This window comes from Myxocyprinus asiaticus, chromosome 23, assembly GCF_019703515.2.
Source record: "Myxocyprinus asiaticus isolate MX2 ecotype Aquarium Trade chromosome 23, UBuf_Myxa_2, whole genome shotgun sequence".
NCBI lineage: Eukaryota > Metazoa > Chordata > Actinopteri > Cypriniformes > Catostomidae > Myxocyprinus > Myxocyprinus asiaticus.
Genome location: NC_059366.1, coordinates 2812145 through 2831142, shown reverse-complemented (window position 1 = coordinate 2831142; position 18998 = coordinate 2812145). Strand labels below are relative to the sequence as shown.

Here is an 18998-nt window from a genome sequence, read left to right as displayed (position 1 = left end):
TATGGTAACTCAGATAACTGCTCTGTACAATTGTGGTGAGAAGAATAGAATCTCAGAATGCTATCAGTATGTGTATATATACACTGCCGTTATACATTTTTGGGTCACTTATTCTTTATTATTATTATTATTTTCTTCACATTTTAGAATAATAATGAAGTCATCAAAACTATGGAATAACAGAAAAGGAATTATGGGAATTATGTTGTGACTAAAAAAAAAAAAAAAAAAAAATTATATTTTAGCATCTTCAAAGTAGCCAGAAATTGCAGAAATGAACTCTTGGCATTTTCTCAACCAGCTTCTTGAGGGATCACCCTGGGATGCTTTTAAAACAGTATTAAAGGAGTTTCCATCTATGCAGGGCACTTATTGACTGCTTTTCTTTATTCAGTCCAAGTCATCCATTTCAAAAACGTTTTTATAAAAGTTTAGTTTTGTAATGAAATAAATTAATATGCTGGCACAATTATATTTGTCTACAAAACTAATTTCAAACATTTAAGCATACACCTTCAGATCAAAAGGTTTTTAAAAAACTTTTTGAACAGCAGTGTGTGTGTGTGTGTGTGTGTGTGTATCTATCTATCTATCTATCTATATATATATATATATATATATATATATATATATATATATATATATATATATATATTAGGCATGTAAATACCATTATAATACATGATTAAAAAAGATTTTATAGAAAGTGTTACCAAATGTCTTATTGAGGCCTTAAACCATTTTTTTTTTTTCATGCTGACAGGATTTACTGTGCACATTTTCACAATTTTCTCTGATGTTGTTGAATTGCAGGTACCATCTCTATCAACACAATACGAACGCCCTATCAAGCCCCTGGCGTGAGCGAGATTCTTGACCTTGATGATAATTTGTACCTCGGAGGCCTGCCAGAAAATAAAGCTGGTCTGGTGTTCCCTACAGAGGTGTGGACAGCTCTGCTCAACTATGGTTACGTAGGCTGCATACGTGACCTCTTCATCGATGGTCAGAGCAAAGATATCCGCCACATAGTCGAGGTGCAAACATCCGTAGGCGTGAAGCCCTCCTGCACCAAAGAGTCACCCAAGCAGTGCCTGAGTAACCCCTGCCAAAACAATGGCATCTGCAGGGAGGGGTGGAACCGTTATGTGTGCGACTGCTCTGGGACGGGCTACCTTGGTCGATCCTGTGAGAGAGGTGAGACATAAAATATATAAAAAATAAAAAAACTTGCAAAAATTTTAAATTCATTCAGTTTTTTTAAAGGTGAAGTAATTTCTTCATAACACTGTCTGACATCATTTTGCACATTCATATGTGTTATTTATGGTGATCTCTGATTGGCATAATTAATAACAGTCTTAGAAAATCTACGTTTAGCATTAGCCAGCACTTGTAAATTTTAATCTGATGTCAGATGCCCTGGCACTGGGCAAACATTTTACAATGGTGGCTGGAATCTCTATTTTCACATCCTTAAAGGGTTATTTCACCCAGAAAGGAAAATTCTCTCATTAACTCACCCTCATGATATCCCAGGTTCTTTCTTCAACTTAACACATTTGAATAAAAGCAGAAAAATATCTTAGCTCAGTTGGTGCTTAAAATGCAAGTGGATGGTGATCCTACTTTTGAAGCTCCAAAAAGAACCGACAGTAAGCATAAACATCATCCATACGACTCCAGCTGTTAAATTAATGTCTTCTAAAGTGACACATATTCACATCTTTTTGATGTGAAAAAGATAAATATTTAAGTAATTTTTTGACTCTAAATCATCACTTCCTGTCAGCAGTGGTATGGTGCAATCACGTTGGCACGTGAGACATGCAAGAACTGAGGCACGTGCAACACACATGGAAGAGCAGTGCTGTTTACATTTGAGTAGGAGGAATGCTGTACAGAAGCTTTGTTGGTTTGGTTTAGATCTGTATTTATCTGTTTCTTTATTCACAATGGTGTGTTTGTGTGGTTATCCTGGATGTCTCAACAGTGAGGAGAATGTGAGATTATGTCCATAACATGGCAGTGTGACACGAGAATACGTCACACGAGAGACCGCGTGAACTCCCTCTCGTGAAGCTTACCGGAAGCAATGGTTTATAGTTAAAAATTACTTGCATATTGATCTTTTTCGCACCAAAAGTGATCGTATCGCTTTAAAAGACATTAATTTAACACGTGTGGATTGTATGGATGAAATTTATGATGACTGTCTGTGATTTTTGGTGCTTCAAAAGTCTGATCACCATCCACTTGCATTTTAAGGACCTACTAAGCTGAGATATTTCTCTATTTTTCTTCAAATGTGTTCTGATGAAAAAAGTCATACACACCAAAAATATCATGAGGGTGAGTAAATATTGAGAGAATTTTCAGTTTTGGGTGAACTATCCCTTTAAAATAGAATCTCCTATAACTAGGGAACTTTCAACAGGCTTCTCAGTGGGTGTGTCATTGAGTGCGGAGAACCTGTTGGAAATCCTAACAGGAACGGGAGAGAGGTGTCGCGTTGCCCTATGAGTATGCAAAAGAAAAAATGGATGCTCGCAGTAAAATTCTGCAGTTGAAAAAGTAGAAGAGTGGAAAAACCGAAGCGTGCGGTAAAATGGCAAAGATTAAGGATTAAACGATGAACATAGAGGAATAAGCAATGCTAAGCAGGCTAGCTAGCTACAAACACAGACTCAAGTAACATGCTGGCAAGAACCGGAACAGGAAGTCGTAGCCGCACTTGCACTTGCGATCAAGTCCTTCACCCAATGCGAACAAAGCCAGCATTTATACTACACACAGCGGCGTTTTAAAATTTGTTTGTTTAGGGTGATGTCACATGTTTAACGTACTGTTCCAGCCACAGAAGTAATCCCAATAATGCAGGTTTTTCTCTCTGAGGATTGCCGCTTTTAGCGCCGTATCGCTTCTTTGCTTTATTAAACTTGTCACGGAGCCCCTTCCACTTTTAAAAAACTTGTGGAGTTTGTGCTGCAAATTATTCAAAAAAGTATACTTCTGCACAATCTCTGTGAGATGGGCTTCAGAGTTATACATTTTAATGAAAGTAACCTAAGTAACAACTCCTCAGCTGGCATGCACAATGGTAAATAAAAAACCGTCACATCCAAACCACACCCACGATTAGTTTTTACCAATCATCAACGCTCTTTGACCAGCAGAGTTCTCCCAGGTCAAGAATTTCAGAGATGTGCGCAAACAGGAGAAATATCACCCAAAAAACATATTGGCAGAACAAAAACGTCACTGCACTTAGTCATCTTTTGTAGGTGAATTAAGCGAAGCCTGTTCGCCCAGTAAGTATAAATTAGCCTTTACAATCCAGAGCAAGCGCGCTGTTTAACAACAGCCACTTAGACACGCATAAACAAAACACGCCGATTCTGTCGACGCCAGCTAAACTAAACATTGTCAGATGATAATACATCTGGGGTGTAAAATCTCTTTGCTCAAAAACAGCGAACAATTTTTTTATTTTTTTATTTTTTTGCTATGGCTACTCTTGTCAATCATCCTGTATTCTGTACACACATGGAACGATAATTTAGGGTATTCACTCCCGCATTTAAATGCGGTTGTCACTCCCGAAACGTTGCAGTGTGTACATGGCCTAATATAATCTCTGAGTTGTCAACTCACACCATTTACCACTGCTGGTAGATAGAACTGAACCATTTAGGATGCAAGACAACATAAGCTGCATGAGTCTGGTACCAGACAAATGCACTCATTCATTTCTAATATGCATCATCTCAACCATGCAGGACATGCTTGCCACCAAATGTCAAAATAGCTTTGGACTTGCCAGAAATAGCAAGGACAGCTGATATTACGCAGTTGTAATAAATGTCAAACTGTGCAGGATCCACATGCACATAAACACACAGCATAGGTTACTGTAGTAATAATAACTGTATAGAATACTCAATCTGACCTTCCATTTCCAGTGTGATAAATGTACCAGAAGTTTCTGTTCTCTTCATTTGATCAGACTGCCAAAGGTTCACGCATTTTTACAAAACATTAGATTAAAAATGTAAAATAACCTTTTTATTTCTAAGATACCACTGATTACCCCTCACTGTAATAAATATGGAGCATGACGAGGTCATGTGACAAGTAAATCATTCTTTAAAACTTTTATCATTGCATGATGCATACTGCTTTACATACCATTTTTTAAAAACATTATACTGTTAAAAGTGGGACAATGTTCTGCAAATGTTGCCGTAAGGACCTATTTTTACCTGACCCAACCCTTAAAAATGTGTTTTGCTGGTGTAAACTAATAAAGTAAGGCTAATTCAGACATGTTAAATAGTTTTTCTTTCTCAAATCAAACCAGTGCATACTAATGTATACTAGTAGTCCATACAGAACATAGCCCATAGATGTGACAAAGTGTAATGAGTAACAGTGATTGACTTTTCTAGATTACTAGTTGATTAGTACAGTTGTTGAAGCGCTATTGTATAGGAAGTTAATGTTGTCTAATGTGTGTACTGGTGCAGTAGTCAGGCAGTGTTTGTGTCGTAGTGTGTATGCAGATGTTGGCAGATTTCTGTGGTGCTGGTAGAATGCAGACAACACCAGCAGGCAGCTGCTGTCAGAAGAATAAGTTTGCCTTTCACTTATCCCTGCATGTGTATCTGCCTACAGCTAAATCCAGCCTCTGCATATGGTGCCCAATGTAGACTGACAGAAAATAGAAGTAGAATGGAGTGCAGGTTTGTGCACTGAAATAATTCAATGAAGTGGACAAAGGTCTCCAGCTCAGTAGTTACCTGAAATCTTTACCATGCTATTGGCTGTGAGAGGATGTTTACTCACATGAAGGTGGACCCATCAAACCAGGAAGCTTCACAAATGCTTACAAACACACAAAAACACAACCCCCCAACCAAGCAGATCTATCGCCAAGACGTGTACTGTTGCTGTTCCGAAGAGCCATGTGTATATATGCTAGCTAGACATGCCTTGACCGATGGCCAAATGACAATGCTAATGAACTAAATTTCTATGTGTGACTGGGCCTGTTTGGCCAAATGGCTTAAACGGCTAGTGACCTGCCTCATAATGTATACAAGGAAAGTCCAGCGCTTATTTCACTAGTGACGTAGACAAGATATGTGTGGATTTATTTTAATAACCTAAGATAGTGATGTGTGCCAGACCAAATTTGGCAAAGCCTTGTTAAAGACACACTTCTATGTGTCCTGGTAAAAAAGCAGACCTTACCGTGCAAGCTAAAGCCCCGTTCACATCATGGGCGGCATGTCGCTAGACTTTGCGATCTGTGTCGCTGGTGAGCGTTCCTACTGCTGCCACCGCTCTAACATTATTGGTGGACTGCACAACTAGCCATAGTAGCATTTGAAATGCTGATTACAGATGATACTGCTGATAAAACTAAGATATCATTCTAATTTGACAAGGAATCAGTTCTATTGTCTCTCTATATACTTTTAAACTTCTACTCCATCTTGCCTGCACTCGAGTCGACTCCAGTATCTCACACTCACCCTGTCTGGAGACGGATGACGTAAGCTACACTGACTTCATTCTCATTGGTAGTCGCTCACGAATGTTGCTCATCATTTGCATAAAGTTGAAATTTTCTCAACTTGTCGCTTCCCACGGCAATCTCGGTTGCCAACGGTCGTGACAGCTCGTGTCGCCGGAAGTTGCTGTGCTTTCATTGAAAATGAATGGGATTGTGACGTTTCGTGGCATGATGCCGCTTGCTGTGTGAACGGGGCTTAATAGAACAAAAGTCCCAGCAACCACCTGAGCAAATAACATTTTCAGAGAAAAAGTCTCGTAGCATGCTGCAGTGAAACCTGCTTATGCAAAACTGAACAATTTAGATGTTAGACAAAGAGAGAGATGCAAGTTGATTGGCTACCCGTTAACAGGCTCTGTTTTCGTGAGCGTGCAAATGTGTGCAACGTCTTATCCAATTTTCGCGAGAGCGCTAATTCTAATCGCAGTTTTCGTGCCAGCGCAAAGTGCAAGTGGGCATGGGTGGGAGTGTTTGCGCTATTGTGGGTGCATTGTATGCAGGGTTGTGGAGTAACGGAATACATGTAACGGGATTACGTATTTAAAATACAAAATATAAGTAACTGTATTCCACTACAGATACAATTTAAATCATTGGTAATTAGAATACTTTTTGAATGTAACTGTATTTTGATTACTGAAGAGATTCCTTTGCATTATATTGTCATTTGTTTCATTTAATATTTAGTCCTTTCAGATGGAAAACATTTATACATAAATGATGCGATCCAAAGTGCATTTGAACAGCAGTGAAACACTTTCTTATTATGTGTTACGTTCACATGAGCAGACAGAGAAGTACGTTTGAAGTTTGGAGCAGAAGAAATAGAAATAAACCTTGTGTAAATTGTCAGCTTTACACTAAGCTAAAATGCTATTTCTAGCCATTTTACATGCACATGATACCAGGCAAAATCATATTTTTTTATCAAGAAAATTCACATTGGATCATAATGTCTCTTTTTTTTTTCTAATAAGACCATTGATATTAGAGCAAAAATCTTATTCTTGCTAATAATTTTTGTATTGTTTTCCTGTACAAATATCTAAAAATCCTTAAAACAAGATCAATTTGATTGATCTTGTTTTAGAAACAACACTGCATAAGATTTTTAGGTTTTTCAGAGAATGTATTTTTAACGTGTATTTTGTCTTACTGTATTGGCAGAGTTTTTATAGTCAAAACAAGTGAAAAAATCTACTAGTGCTGAAGAAGTAATCCAAAGTATTTAGAATACGTTACTGACCTTCAGTAATCTAAAGGAATACGTTACAAATTACATTTTTACAGAATGTATTCTGTAATCTGTTGTGGAATACATTTCAAAAGTAACCCTCCCAACCCTGATTGTATGTTAATGAAGTGGCGCAAAGCACAATTTGCTATTTTCCTGAGAAATAGGTCATCACGCTAAGACGTTTGAATACCATGTCTTAACTCAGCGCAAAGTTTCAACTCAGTTTTAACTCGGATTCCACCAGCAGGTGGTAATAAAGTTCATGTCCAAACTCTGAAAATACAGTGGAACATGAAATTATATCTCTGACGATCAGAGTTGTAGTAGCCATCTTATATGAAACAAAAATGTATGAGATTTGTGTTAAACTATCTATAGGTCATGGTTTATTTTTCAATTATTATTATTATGGTTAAATTTACAATTGTATTTATGGTCTAATTTGTAAGTCTAAAGGTATTTTTCCACCTGTTGCAAAATGGGCCAGTGGCAGAAGTTGGAGAGAGAAAAATATTTGGAATTGATAGGCATTGTTTTTTGACCACTTCGTTATTTTTATTATATTTTCATTTCGTTTGAAGTGTAATTTCAAAGTAGAAATATTTTTGGTTCATTTTTATCGTATTTCAATAAATTAATTTAATTTATCAAAATTGACCAGTAGAAGTGAAGTGCGTGCCAACACAATCACTGTTAATACTAGCCATGATTTGTGTGTCAGTAGTTGAATACAGATGCATTCTCTGTAATTTAGTGGAGACTACATCCAAATTCTGACGAGAATCACATTTTCCATGCGTATGAAAGGAGCGTATCACTGTCATAGAAATATACCCCACTAACATCAAGGACACAGTTAAAGCGTAACGTAATTTATTCTTCTAATTCATTGCATACAGTCCATTTACACTGCCAACTTCTTATGAATGTGCTGTCTTGGTTTATATCACTGGTGCTTAAGAGAATGAGCTATATAATCGGATGCATACGGTGGAATAATAACCGGAGAAAACCTCAGAATTAAATTGCACATAATCCAGCCCATTTGCGCGTTGCGTATGCAATTTCACCAAACCTACTTGTGCCTATACTTAGCGCACGATTACACAAAAATACCAAAACTTCATGGCCATGCCCACTGACTTTGCGTTTATGACATATGGCATAGTGCTGCGCAGTGCCGGTCGTTCCCATACGCAAATTATGCAAGTTGCGTAGGGCTCCCTTATCCGCCAGGGGGCCCCCATGCTGTCAAAGATGTTTACAGTAGCCCAGGTAATGATACATAATGTAGAAGCAGACATGGCTATGGTTTGAAGCGAAGTTACCGTCCATCAGGAGCAAAAAAACAGGAGAAAACAATTGCCAGGAATGTAAATGAGACAGCATGAAGGTATGTACTGTTTTTAAGGCAATTTTAATAATTTTTTTGGCATGATTTTCAATAACGTTTTTAATGAAACTGCTCAAAGAGTACATTAAGACATCACACATAGGATCATCGAGGTATGGGGGGGGGGGGGGTTGTTTTTGCAGTTACAAACATACTGACGGGGGCCCCCACACAAAGTTTTGCTTAGGGCCCCCAAAAGGCTAGGACCGGCACTGGCGCTTCGCTTAATGCTAGCATTCTTTAAATAGGGCCCAATATGTCAGAGTAGAAATCAGCTTACACCATGCAATCCGATTGGCTTAACATGTCACATGCGAGTAAGCCAATTGGCTAATAGATAACAAGTTCAAAGAATCTATTAGCTTACACCATGAACTGCATCAACTTTGGTCATTAATGACTGCTCCCTTCAATCTCATCATAATCTTTAATCATAATCTTGCAATGGCATGTATTTATTCATTTAGCATTTTAGTCACTGTAATAATACAAAAGGTTTCAGTATTGCACTGTGATTTAATAACTATTGTTCATTGGGCTAGAAATAGCAATACTGTTTTTTTTTTTTTTTCAGCCATTCCAATTGTTATTTTTGATTTAAAGACAAATACTGAGTATTAATTTGCAAGCAAGCTTTCCAATTTAGACCAACATTAGAGTTTTTATGCTGGTATGCTTATTGATGGTTTGGACATTATTATTGAAATAGGTTTATTTCTTTGTTTTAAGTTTCACTCCCCTTAAATGGTACCAGCCCGCAAGTCTCAACATTAATTACCTTTGTTTTAATTTGAAAATGTAATTAACCATCATAAACTAGGTATCTTCTGAAAGCTTAAACACTCAAAATTAATTTTCTGAAGTCTATTTTGCAATCAGAACATTACAGTGGAAAAAAGTACTTTGAAATGCTTAAGGAGTGGATATTTTAAACATGAGATATGTGAGGGGCAGTACTTATCTTCTGTATGGTCTGGTTATAATCCGATCTGATTATTTTAGGAAAACCAGCATACATTTCAATGTAAGGGTCCACTAATTAAAATGCACTCTACCATTTTAACTAAATACTCGGCAAAAAAAGAAACGTTCTCTCACTTTCAACTGCTTTTATTTTCAGCAAATTTAACGTGTAAATATTTGTATGAATATAAAAAGATTCAACAACTAAGACATAAACTGAACAAATTTCACAGACATGTGACTAACAGAAATGGAATAATATGTCCTTGAAAAAAAGGGGGGGTCAAAATCAAAAGTAACAGTCAGTATCTGGTGTGGCCACCAGCTGCATTAAGTACTGCAGTGCATCTCCTCCTCATGGACTGCACCAGATTTGCCAGTTCTTGCTGTGAGATGTTACCCCACTCTTCCACCAAGGCACTTGCAAGTTCCCGGACATTTCTGGGGGGAATGGCCCTAGCCCTCACCCTCCGATCCAACAGGTCCCAGACGTTCTCAATGGGATTGAGATCCAAGTACTTCGCTGGCAATGGCAGAACACTGACATACCTGTCTTGCAGGAAATCACACACAGAATGAGCAGTATGGCTGGTGGCATTGTCATGCTGGAGGGTCATGTCAGGATGAGCCTGCAGGAAGGGTACCACATGAGAGAGGAAGATGTCTTCCCTGTAACGCACAGTGTTGAGATTGCCTGCAATGACAACAAGCTCAGTCCGATGATGCTGTGACACACTGCCCCAGACCATGACGGACCCTCCACCTCCAAATCGATCTCGCTCCGGTGTACAGACCTCAGTGTAACTCTCATTCCTTCTATGATAAACGCGAGCCCGACCATCACCCCTGGTGAGACAAAACCGCGACTCATCAGTGAAGAGCACTTTTTGCCAGTCCTGTCTGGTCCAGCGAAGGTGGGTTTGTGCCCATAGGCAACGTCGTTGCCGGTGATGTCTTGTAAGGACCTGCCTTACAACAGGCCTACAAGCCCTCAGTCCAGCCTCTCTCAGCCTATTGTGAACAGTCTGAGCACTGATGGAGGGATTGTGCGTTCCTGGTGTAACTCGGGCAGTTGTTGTTGCCATCCTGTACCTGTCCCGCAGGTGTGATATTCGGATGTACCGATCCTGTGCAGGTGTAGTTACACGTGGTCTGCCACTGTGAGGATGATCAGCTGTCCTTCTGGTCTCCCTGTAGCGCTTTTATTGCCCTGGCCACATCTTCAGTCCTCATGCCTTAGGCGTCTTACAGTATGGACATTGCAATTTATTGTCCTGGCCACATCTGCAGTCCTCACGCCTCCATGCAGCATGCCTAAAGCATGTTCACGCAGATGAGCAGGGACCCTGGGCATCTTTCTTTTGGTGTTTTTCAGAGTCTGTAGAAAGGTCTCTTTATTGTCCAAAGCTTTTATAACTGTGACCTTAATTGCCTACTGTCTGTAAGCTGTTAGTGTCTTAAAGACCGTTCCACAGGTGCATATTCATTAATTGTTTATGGTTCATTGAACAAGCATGGAAAACATTGTTTAAACCCTTTAAAATAAAGATCTGTAAAGTTATTTGGATTTCCACAAAATTATCTTTAAAATACAGTCCTGAAAAAGGGACATTTCTCTTTTTGCTGAGTTTATATACCGATCAGCTACAACATTAAAACCACCTGCCTAATATTGTGTAGGTCCCCCTTGTGCCGCCAAAACAGCGCCAAACCACATGTCAGAATATCATTCTGAGATGCATTATTCTTACCACAATTGTACAGGGCGGTTATCTGAGTTACCGTAGACTTTGTCAGTTCGAACCAGTCTGGCCATTCTCTGTTGGCCTTTCTCATCAACAAGGCATTTCCATCCACAGAACTGCCGCTCACTGGATTTTTTTTTGTTGTTTTTTTGGCACCATTCAGAGTAAATTCTAGAGACTGTTGTGTGTGAAAATCCCAGGAGATCAGCAGTTACAGAAATACTCAAACCAGCCCATCTGGCACCAACAATCATCCATGCAATTATCTAATCAGCCAATCATGTGGCAGCAGTGCAGCGCATAAAAGCATATATGGGTCAGGAGCTTCAGTTAATGTTCACATTAACCATCAGAATGGGGAAAAAATGTGATCTCGGTGATTTGGACCGTGGCGTGATTGTTGGTGCCAGATGGGCTGGTTTGAGTATTTCTGTAACTGCTGATCTCCTGGGATGAGATAGGTTAACCGAGAATGGCCAGACTGGTTCGAACTGATAATGTCTACGGTAACTCAGAATGCTATTCTGAGATGCGGGTTGGTGCTGTTTTGGCAGCACGAGGAGGACCTACACAATATTAGGCAGGTGGTTTTAATGTTGTGGCTGATCTGTGTGTGTCTGTGTGTGTGTGTGTGTGTGTGTGTGTGTGTATATATATATATATATATATATATATATAAATAATGGAGGGCAAACAGGAAATAACTATATAAAATCTGAATGTATAAATATAAATTTGAATATATAGTTGTAGGTCAGAATATATAAATAAAAATCTGAATATAAAGTTGTAAGTCTGAATATATAAATGTAAATCTGAATATACAGTATAATAATAACTTTATGATGAGGCATGATCCTAGACAGAAGTTTTTTGAATAAAATGTGTAATTAAAAGTAGATCCTATGTCTAAATAATTCAATGTTGTACAATGATGATCCAAATAACTTATCCAGACCAATTGGAGTCTTTTGTTGCTTTACAAAATTGAAGGCTGGCCGCATCATGGACTCCAAAGGGTCCTTTGAGTTTGGGGTCCTTAGAAATCTAAGGCTGTAGTGTACAGAAATTGCAAAAGACAATCTTTTGACCAATGATGATTTTATTCAGACATTTAACAGCTGCATGTGATAGACTGGAGAGACTTGACCCATCACAGGCCACGTCCATTTCAAGAAACTACGGAGGAGGAGGTGCAGTCAGAAATTAAGCAGAATAGTACATATAATTTATTTATATACATGTTTTCGATATGTTCTAATTTCCATGAGAGAGAGGGCGATATAGGTACACATGTTTCATTACTGATCAGTGTCCTTGGCTGCAGCATGCACTATTCAACGTGACATAAAGCAATATAGTATCATGTTACACCATTACTCGTTGGAAAAAGTACCTTGTTACTGCAAAAGCTACACTACTGTGAAAATAAAGAGAACAGTGCTGCCCTAGGTGACTGCCTGTATTGCCTATGCCAAGATCCGCCATGGAAAATACTGTAAGCATCAGACAGGTCAATGGACAGACAGTTAAGACTACGTCACACCTGATAACAACATGGTGTAATGGTCATTTTACTGGAAGGGATTCTCAAAAACTGCTTTTCTTGAGGAAACTGACATTTGTTTGCAAGTAAAATCTGTGTCTCTCACTCACAGATGCCACCATCCTCAGTTACGATGGCAGTAAATTCATGAAGTTGCAGTTGTTGGTTGCGATGCATACAGAGGCTGAGGACGTGTCACTACGGTTCTGTTCCCATCGGGCGTATGGTGTTCTCATGGCGACCACTTCACGAGACTCTGCAGACACCCTGCATCTGGAGCTGGAGGCAGGCCGCGTCCGTCTCACGGTTAATCTAGGTATCAACACTAAACAAGAAGTAAACCACAAATCACATCACATCAAACTCTAAACAAAGTTGTTCACATCTACACTACGAGTCAAGAGTTTAGACACACATGATTGAATTTGATTCTCATGATCTACATTTTGATGTAAAGCTAATCACACAAATAGTTTTGTAGGCAATTACAAATTATGCTTACATCTTTAAAAAACATCCTGGTTACATTCATGACCTCCGTTCCCTGATGGAGGCAACGAGACGTTGTGTCGATGTAGTGACACTAGGGGTTGCCCTTGGGAGCCCCAAACACCTGATCATTGAGAAAAGGCCAATGGGAATTGGCGAGTGAAATTTGCATGCCACTTCCCCGGACATACGGGTATAAAAGGAGCTGGCTTGCAACCACTCATTCAGGTTTTGTGCTAAGGAGCCGAGACAAGGTCCCGGCCATTTCAGCGAGTAGTTCAGTGTTGTGGCAGGAGGGATACAACGTCTCGTTCCCTCCATCAGGGAACAGAGGTTATGAAAGTAACTAGGACGTTCCCTATCTGTCACTCACTCGATGTTGTGTCGATGTAGTGACACTAGGGGTCCCTATACAAAACGCCACAACTAGCTGAACTGTGTTACGTGTACTGGCGGTGCGAGATGGGCAGACCATTGTGTGCCTCGTAGCCAGTGCACCCGGCCGTCACGTAACCTCCCCCAACGTTCTTACGAGTGTCGTATGGTCCTCTGCACCTTGGGGACAAGTCAACTGCCCAAAATATGGGGACCGGCTACCCCAGCTACGGCCTCTCTTTCTTCTCCCCAAAAGGAAAAATCGTTCAGCTGGGGGCCATATAGCGTCCGTGTCAGGGGGTGTAACTCCCAATGGGAAGACACCGCGGAGACCACACCCTGCCCGAGGAGGAAATTGTGTGGAAATACGTCACATGGTCTTACCGAGTCTTATCAGCTGTGTCTCATGTGAAGAAGTCCCTGTGGTAGGTCCTACCCAGGGGGGGAGGAGCTCTACAAACATGGCGACCGGGGGCAGAGGGGCCTCTGCCCAAGGAAGACGCGGGTTCACCAACGGGGGAACCATCTCGCGGAAAATACATCACACAGTGTTACATATGGGCAACCAGCACATGTGGAGCACCAACCCCAATACAGGGCCAAGTTAGCACATGTACTGGGCCGGCAACGAGTTTCTCCACAAACTTGCCTGCCACAGGGCTAAGGAGGAAGGACATCCAGGGTGCACGACTTCGTGAACACGACTGGGGGTAAAAAGCGCACGTCTTTGCCTCCGGGAGGGGAAAGGCGCTATACACAAGTGGTACACCCGGCCAGCTGTCCCGTAACTTACCTGCTCATACCTTACAACACACAGGACGAGACCGGCTTAACCTGGAGATTGTAGAACCTCGCGAAGGTATTGGGTGTTGCCCAGCCCACTGCTCTGCAGATGTCTGCTAAAGAGGCGCCATTGGTCAGAGCCCAGGAGGCTGCCACACTCCTAGTAGAGTGTGCTCGTAGCCCCAAGGGAGGCGGCACGTCCTAGGCGTGATATGCCAAAGCGATAGCGTCAATGACCCAGTGGGTGATCCTCTGATTGGAGACAGCACTCCCTTTCCGCTGTTCTCCAAAGCAGACAAAGAGCTGCTTAGAGCGTCTAAAGCTCTGCGTGCGATCCAAATAGATGTGCAAAGCACACACCGGACACAACAATGGCAAGGCTGGGTCTGCCTCCTCCTATGACAGTGCTTGCAGGTTCACCACCTGATCCCGAAACGGGGTCGTGGGAACCTTGGGCACATAGCCCGGTCGGGGTCTCGGTACCATGTGAGAGTATCCCGGACTGAACTCCAGGCACGTATCACCGACAGAGAACGCCTGCAGGTCCCCTACCCTCTTGATGGAAATGAGCGCAGTCAGGAGGGCAGTCTTCAAGGAGAGTGCCTTTAGTTCAACTGACTCCAGGGGCTCAAATGGAGCTCCCTGTAGGCCCTGAAGGACCACGGAGAGGTCCCACAAGGGGACGAGACGCGGTCCGGGAGGATTCAGCCTCCTCGCGCCTCTAAGGAACCTGATGATCAGTTCGTGCTTCCCTAAATACTTACTGTCAACTGCATCGTGGTGCGCCGCTATAGCGGCCACGTACACCTTCAAGGTGGAGGGGGACAGCCACCCCTCCAGCCTCTCCTGCAGCAAGGAAAGCACTGACCCGACTGCACATCTCTGGGGGTCTTCGTGTCAGGAAGAACACCACTTTGCAAACAGACGACACTTCAAAGCATACAGACACCCCGTAGAGGGAGCCCTAGCCTGAGTGATCGTGTCTACCACAGGCGGTAGGCCACTTAGGTCTTCCACATCCCGTCCAAGGGCCAGACATGGAGATTCCAGAGGTTTGGTCACAGGTGCCAGATGATGCCCCGTCCCTGAGAAAGAAGGTCCTTCCTCAGGGTAATTCACTGGGGGGCTGTCGCGTGAGGTCAGAGAACCAGGTCTGGGTGGGCCAGTAATGTGCTACTAGGACGACTAGCTCCTCGTCCTCCCTGACTTTGCACAGCGTCTGTGCAAGTAGGCTCACTGGGGGGAACACATACTTGCATAGCCCCCAGGTCCAGCTGTGTGCCAGTGCATCTGTGCCGAAGGGAGCCTCGGTCAGGGCATACCAGAACGGGCAATGGAAGGATTCCCGGGAAGCGAACAAGTCTACCTGCACTTGACCGAATCAAATCCAAATCAGCTGGACCACCTGGGGATGGAGTCTCCACTCTCCCCTGAGTGTGACCTACCACAACAGCGCATCCGCCGCTGGATGTGAGTGGCTCACAACAACTTGAGCAGCTGCTGACTCCAGAGGAGGAGACGGCAGGCGAGTTGCGACATGACGAGCACATGCAGCCTTGGCGGTTGATGTATGCTACCAATACGCCGTGTTGTCCATCCGGACCAACACGTACTTGTCCTGGATCAATGGCCGAAGTCTCCGCAGGGTAAGCAATACTGCCAGCAACTCGAGGCAGTTGATATGCCAACACGGTGCCCCAGCCACACTTGGAGGCATTTGTCGTAACCAAGATGCACCTGGATACCTGCACTAAGGGGACCCCTGCCCGCAGAAATGCAAGGTCTGTCCACAGTCAGTGGCAGATCGGCGTGATGGCCACGCAATGTGCCCCGTGGCACCATGTCCATCTCGGGACTGGAGTCTGAAGCCAGTGCTGAAGTGGTCTCATATGCATCAACCCAAGCGGCATGACCACCGGCGAGGATGCCATATGCCCCAGGAGCCTCTATAATTGTTTCAGTAGGACTGCCGTTCTCCACCTGAACATCTTCAGACAGTTCAGCACCGACTGCGTGCACTTGCTCGTGAGGCGCGCCATCATAGAGACGGAGTCTAACTTCATGCCGAGAAAAGAGATGCTCTGAACCGGGGATAGCTTGCTTTTTTCCCAGTTGACTTGAAGCCTCAGCCGGCTGAGGTGGCTGAGCACCAAGTCCCTGTACGCACACAACAAATCCCGAGAGTGAGTTAGAATCAGCCAGTCGTAGAGATAGTGGGTGTCCGCATCCTCAACTTCTGGGGCAAGGGCTGCCTCTGCGACTTTCGTGAAGGTGCGAGGTGATAGGGACAGACCGAAGGGGAGGACCTTGTACTGGTACGCCGGCCCTCAAAAGCAAACTGCAGGAAGGGCCTGTGTTGAGGTAAAACCAAGACGTGGAAGTACGCGTCATCTACCACCGCGAACTAATCTTGATGCTGTACGCTCACTAAAATGCGTTTTTGCATCAGCATCTTGAATGGGAGTCTGTGCAAGGCCTGGTTCAGTACTCGCAGGTCCAAGATTGGCCGCAACCCACCGCTTTTCTTTGGTACGATGAAGTAAGGGCTGTAAAACACCTTCATCTCGGCAGGAGGGACAGGCTCTATTGCATCCTTCCGTAGAACGGACCCAATCTCCGCACACAAGGCAACGGCATTCTGGCCCATCACCGAGGTGAAGCGGATGCCGTTGAACCTGGGCGGACGCCTGGCGAACTGAATCATGTAGCCCAGTCGGACAGATGCAAGCCACGCCCCCAAGCTCCAGGCGAGGGGGACCAAGGGAACAATAGCATCGGACATACTGGCGGGTGGGGCCTCGCGGAGGGGCGGAGCCTGAGGCACCACGTTGGGGGGGCTCGAGCCCCGAACTCGTGGCCGTGCTGAGTCTGGGGACATCGAAGCACTTACCTGGCTCCATATACCCACCATAGGACCGGTCCAAGACGGGGGAGGAGGGAAATCATCCTCGCAGCCTGTCGCAACCGTCATGGCATGGGTGCAATTGTGCCACAGCTGGGCGCGCAGTGGCGGGGGGCCTGCCTCCGGAGCGCCATGCCTGCCATAAAGGTGCGGTGCCCGGTGGTCGTGATACCACCGGGGGATTGAGTAGACTGTTTTCTAGCGGGTCTCCATCTCCCTTTGTCACCCGTCTCACGGGCGCTTCGAAGCCTTCCTCGGGTTCTTAGTGGCGGGCCGTGAGACGGGTGGCGTCTGCTTCCTGCGGGTGGCTCCATGCCGGCCTCCTGGGGCGGGCTGCAGCAGAGCCAGTGTTGCTGCCGCAGGGGGATGCCCTTGGCAATGAGCAGATGGGGTGCGGGATCTTGATCCGCGCCGCAGCAGGACGTGCTGGATAGCCTCCGTCTGCTGCTTAACTGTCGAGAACTTCTGGGCAAAGTCCTCGATGATGTCACCGAATAGGCCAACCTGGGAGAAGGAATCATACCTTGTCAGCTTCCATCTCGACCAGGTTGAGCCAAAGGTGGTGCTACTGGACCACCAGGGTGGACATCGCCTGCCCGAGAGACTGCGCCGTGACATTCATCGCCCAGAGGGTGAGATCAGTCTCCAAGCGCAGCTCCTGCACCAATCCTGGATCAGAACTACCCTCGTGCAGTTCACTCAGCTTCTTGGCTTGGTGCACTTGCAGGAGAGCCATGGCATGCAGGGCAGAGGCGGCCTGTCCAGTGGCACCATAGTGGCACTATAGGCCCTGGATGGGAGTCTCGGATGGTTCCACCAGGTGGCGGCATTTTGCTGGAACAAGTGCACCGCAACCGCCTTATCCACCTGGGGAATTGCAGAGTACCCCTGGCAACCCCACCGTCAAGGGTAGTGAGAGCGGAGGAGCCCATAAATCGAGTCCGGGCAGTGAAAGGCACCTCCATGCACCTCCGGGAAGAAAGGAACCGGGGCGGGGCGCGGCCGTGAGCGGTGCTCTGAGCCCAGGAACCAATCGTCGAGCCGGAACGAGGAGGGTTCCACTCCAGCTGAAACTCGCAGCCACCCAGGCAAGCATGGCCGCCAGCTCCGCGTCAGCCTGCTCCCACCCTTGGGTGCAGTCGCCCAGTCGAGTTCTCAGCTTCAGACTGGACGAGCCCGCTCTCCAATGCTGTGATCAAGAGCTCATCCACTTCGCGAGTGCCGAATGAGATCACAAACTCGCTGTGAGATGAGCCGGCGGTCTCATCCCAGAACTCGACTGGGGCAAACGAGCGTGCTGGGGAATGGGAGGTCCGTGGGAGGTTTCCTGGCAGAGAAGTTCCCACTGAGGTCCCCAAATCGCCCCCAGTGCTAACCGACGTGGCCTCAAACCCGTAGGTAGAAGGGCCGTGGCGGGGAGCCGCTGGGGTGGCTTTCACTCTGAGGAAGGAAAGCCGTGACCGCAACAAATCAAATCAAAATCAAATCAAATCTTGATTTGATTTGGCAACGTTGCCATTGTCATGTTCTCGCTGTGAGGACATGACCCGTCCATGACGCTGTCTCCGCGTGGGCAGCGCCCAAGCACGTGAGACAGCGATCGTGGCCGTTGGAAGCTGAGAGATAACGAACGCAACCAGGAATTAAACACAAACGGAAAGACATCTTTAAAAAGACGCTCTCCTTGAGTGCCAATTTTTTAGAAGGGAAATATACTCTTTTAGAGGAAGAATATACTCTTTTAGCTGCTGAAGCGCCCAGGGGTGTTCTCTGCACTCCACCGGTGCAAGAGGGGGAGAAGCCATTGTAATGCACCTTAAATCCAACAGCTTTTCGAGGTGAATGGATCAGCAGAGTAATTCAGCTCGCTGAACACAACCGCTCAGCTCCAAAGAGAAAATCTGAATGCAAGCCAGCAAGCCAGCTCCTTTTATACCCGTATGTCTGGGAAAGGGGCATGCAAATTTCACTCGCCAATTCCCATTGG

At 44.5% G+C, this 18998-nt stretch overlaps 1 protein-coding gene across 1 annotated transcript in view; it reads left to right on the top strand.

Moving 5' to 3' along the window:
* Window positions 1–18998, top strand: part of nrxn1b (neurexin 1b) — a 582675-nt gene that overhangs the window by 116539 nt on the left and 447138 nt on the right. The window contains exons 5-6 of the mRNA XM_051650892.1: window positions 814–1197; window positions 12575–12778. Of these exons, the coding sequence (XP_051506852.1) occupies window positions 814–1197; window positions 12575–12778 (588 nt within the window). The remainder of the gene's footprint in view (window positions 1–813; window positions 1198–12574; window positions 12779–18998) is intronic.